The sequence below is a fragment of the Polyodon spathula genome, chromosome 5, assembly GCF_017654505.1.
Source record: "Polyodon spathula isolate WHYD16114869_AA chromosome 5, ASM1765450v1, whole genome shotgun sequence".
Classification (NCBI taxonomy): Eukaryota; Metazoa; Chordata; class Actinopteri; order Acipenseriformes; family Polyodontidae; genus Polyodon; species Polyodon spathula.
In genome coordinates this window covers 29,715,333-29,718,981 of record NC_054538.1, presented here as the reverse complement: position 1 = coordinate 29,718,981, position 3,649 = coordinate 29,715,333, and the positions used below count along the sequence as shown (strand labels likewise).

The 3,649-nt window shown below is 33.3% G+C and overlaps 1 protein-coding gene across 1 annotated transcript; it reads left to right on the top strand.

The window, feature by feature from the left end:
• The first annotated feature begins 1,889 nt into the window (after positions 1–1,889).
• LOC121315277 (trace amine-associated receptor 1-like) lies at positions 1,890–2,912 on the top strand. The gene has a single exon (XM_041249316.1). It carries the CDS (start codon positions 1,890–1,892, stop codon positions 2,910–2,912), a length of 1,023 nt encoding a protein of 340 aa, XP_041105250.1.
• Positions 2,913–3,649: the final 737 nt, after the last annotated feature.

Here is a 3,649-nt window from a genome sequence, read left to right as displayed (position 1 = left end):
CAAAAAAGGTATTCAGTTGCTGTTACTGCAGTTACTGTAACTGAACCAGAAAAATATCTTATCTGGACCAGTAATTGTGTAATATGTGATGTATCTGTTCATAAGTAGTTCATTATTGTTACATTCCTAGAAAATGAGTGCATTCATATTAACTTCGGTGGACTTTATATAAACATTTCTTTTTATAGAAAAGGGATGGAGCTTAGTGACAAGATTATTGACCATGGAGATCTGAAGTGTTGTAGAAAGCTGTTGTATTTCTCCAAGGTAAAAACTAATGATTTCTCATGAAGTGCTCGTACTGAAATGTCCTTAAGGCACACTTGATTGTATATCTAGGGCTTGCTGAAATGCATATAATCTTCCTGTGATTGACCAGATGCAACAGAGGACAGCAAGTTTGGGGTAAGTGTGGAAGAGCTCAGTTTTTAATCTTATAAAGCATTCATGTTATTATAGTATAGACGCTGGCAATGTTTAGAATCTGTGAAAGTGATTTATTTCCTTTTTTGGGAAAGCAATACAGATAATTATATATTTATTCATTTAGAAAGATGTATTTAGATGGCTGGTGTTATTTTTTCAGCACATCTGTATCATTTACTGTAGCAACAAGCAGATTTAGTTATTTTTAGTAAGCGCCTGTCACTGATTTGCTTTTGGGATACAAAGCCAGCACTGTAATCATATGTGACACCAAGTTTTTCAGATATTAATGCTTGTTTATTTAATATTTAAAGTAATATTTAAGATAGTGTAAAAGGCATGGTTATCCCACATAATTATTACTATTATATAAATGTTATTATTAAAATATTATTTCACAATATTGAATTTGCATATGGAAATCAATATCTTACCTACTGATTTTCAGTTGAATTCTGTATGGTTAGAGTAATTTCAACATAACCTAAAACAATACTGGTAGCCTAGCAATATTTTGGAAACTGTTGTAGATTACAAAAATATTTACTACTTGAATGAAACATGTTATTGAAAGGATTTGGTCTACATTTTAATGTAATGAGCGGTAGCAAATACAGCCTAGTTTTTAAGGTTTCAAGTATTGAAACATTAAGTATGGAAGGGGTGAATGTTCTGTCTCAATGGGCAGAGAATCACAGATGATATAAAGCCTTCTATTAAACAAAATAATAATAATAATAATAATAATAATAATAATAATAATAATAATAATAATAATAATAATAATAATGTGACATATATTTAATGTAAATCCGTATTTTAAATTTGTGTTTCTTTAATGTAGCATATTATTTTTTTCTCTACCTGTATAACACTTCTTCGGTTCAGTGGTGCTGTAACATAGCAGGATATTTTCATATACTGTTACAGTTAGGCAGGAAACTTGAATAAACAACAGTGAAGAAATACAAATAAACAATAACACTGTGATATGAAAAACAGGGTCTTAGCTTCATTATCATTAGGCACCACATTTTAAGGAACTTGATTATGACTGGATATGCAATGTTCCCTTATACACACACACCTCTTAAAGTGAATAGGGAAATAGCTCACTGGCAAATGGAAAAATTACACAATGAACATACAAAACAAAGAAAATTAATAAAGCATTTTAGTATTTCTAAATTAGCACTGTCTTCTGAGTATTTAGTTATGGATGTATGTCACTTGAGTGTACTGTCTTGCTACAGTGTACCAGTATGTAATGTATATAGTGTAGTGCAGTCAAGTGACTTAGGATTGTTTCTAAATGTAACACACTATTTTTAAAAGGACAGGGCTTAGCACTTTCTTTCACCGTTTACATGATTGCAAATTATATTACTGTATGGTAACTAAACAAACTGTACATTTTCTCTAGGTAAAGAAAATTATGTGAAAGAGAGATTTCCCCAAAAGGAATGAGCTCCAACGTCAGTGAGATCAACATGCTGTCGTGTTATGAATCCATAAGTGGGTCCTGTCGGAGAGAACTTCTAACATTCAGCGTTCGTTTTCCAATGTACACATTCATGGTGCTAGCAATACTGGTCACAGTGTGTGGGAACCTGTTGGTCATCACTTCAATAGCTCATTTTAAGCAGCTTCACACATCTACAAATTATCTTGTCCTCTCGCTGGCAGTATGTGACTTTCTCCTGGGAGGATTTATAATGCCCTGCAGCGCCATCCGATCAGTGGAAGGCTGCTGGTATCTCGGTGACTTATTTTGTAAAATCCACACCAGCACTGACATCATGCTCAGCACAGCTTCCATTTTCCACCTGTCTTTCATCTCTATTGATCGCTACTTTGCTGTGTGCAAACCGCTGAGATACAGAACCAAAATTACACCTGTTACCATACGCATCATGATTATCATCAGCTGGGTGGTTCCTGGAATTTTTGCCTTTGGAATGGTTTTTCTAAACCTCAGTATAAAAGGCATAGAGGATTTTTATTATGAGCAGATTTACTGTGTTGGAGGCTGCTTTGTGATTTTCAGTAAAGCTTCAGGAGTGATCTCCTCTATGATATCCTTCTTCATCCCAGGTTTTATCATGTTGGGCATTTACCTAAAAGTTTATCTTGTAGCCAGAAAACAGGCCAGATCCATTAAAGATGTCTTACACCAATTTCACACTGCTACTGGAATTTCAAGGCAAAGGGAAAGAAAAGCAGCCAAAACCTTAGGGATTGTGATGGGGGTCTTTCTCATCTGCTGGTCTCCATTTTTTGTGTGCAACATCATGGATCCCTTTATTAATTACTCAACTCCACCAATGTTGGTAGATGCTCTAGTTTGGTTTGGTTACTTGAACTCTACATTTAACCCCCTTGTGTATGCTTTTTTTTATACCTGGTTCAGGAAAGCATTAAAGATTATTATGCGTGGTCAAATATTTAAAATAAATTCTTCTCGGACTAAGTTATTTGCAGATTGATTCTATGGTTATATTTGTGTATTCTGTGGATATGTGGGTTACTCCAGTCAATTCACGTGTGCAAATCTTGCTTCATTAATATGTACTACAATCCTTGTACATTCTCTTTTTTTAAATAAATACAAATTTATTGAAATCTTCCATTCACTGTGTGCTTTGTTAAGTAAACCAGGGGTTTAATTCAAATATTAAATTAATATAAAATGAAGAAAATGGAAAGAAGTACAGATTCCAATAATATAATATGTTAATTGAAGACATACCAACTAGTTTTGTTTTTCTACAGCTAATTGTGACTTTTCTAGTATGTAAGAAATTGTAGTAATTTTAATTTGGTTAAGAGGTATGTATAACCTACAAAGTGTTTCGTTCATGGTCACCAGTGTTATAAGCGACGACATTTTATTACTGATCAACTAAAAATGTAATTTAGGAAAAAAAATAATAAAATACTGGATGGCTGCATATATATATATATATATATATATATATATATATATATATATATATATATATATATATATATATATATATATAGTGGCAGATTAGAGGGAGGAGAAACAAAAGTAGTCCAAGAGGGGCTTAAAGACTACGTTCCCCAGAGTGCCATGGGAAGGAGTCAGGATGAGGTACATCTGGCTCTAAAAGTTAATGAATGTGATTAGCAAGCAGGTATTTAACAGGGTAGTCTGCAGTCAGTGTGAATGAAAGAGGCTGTTGGTAACAGCAAGGTAGTG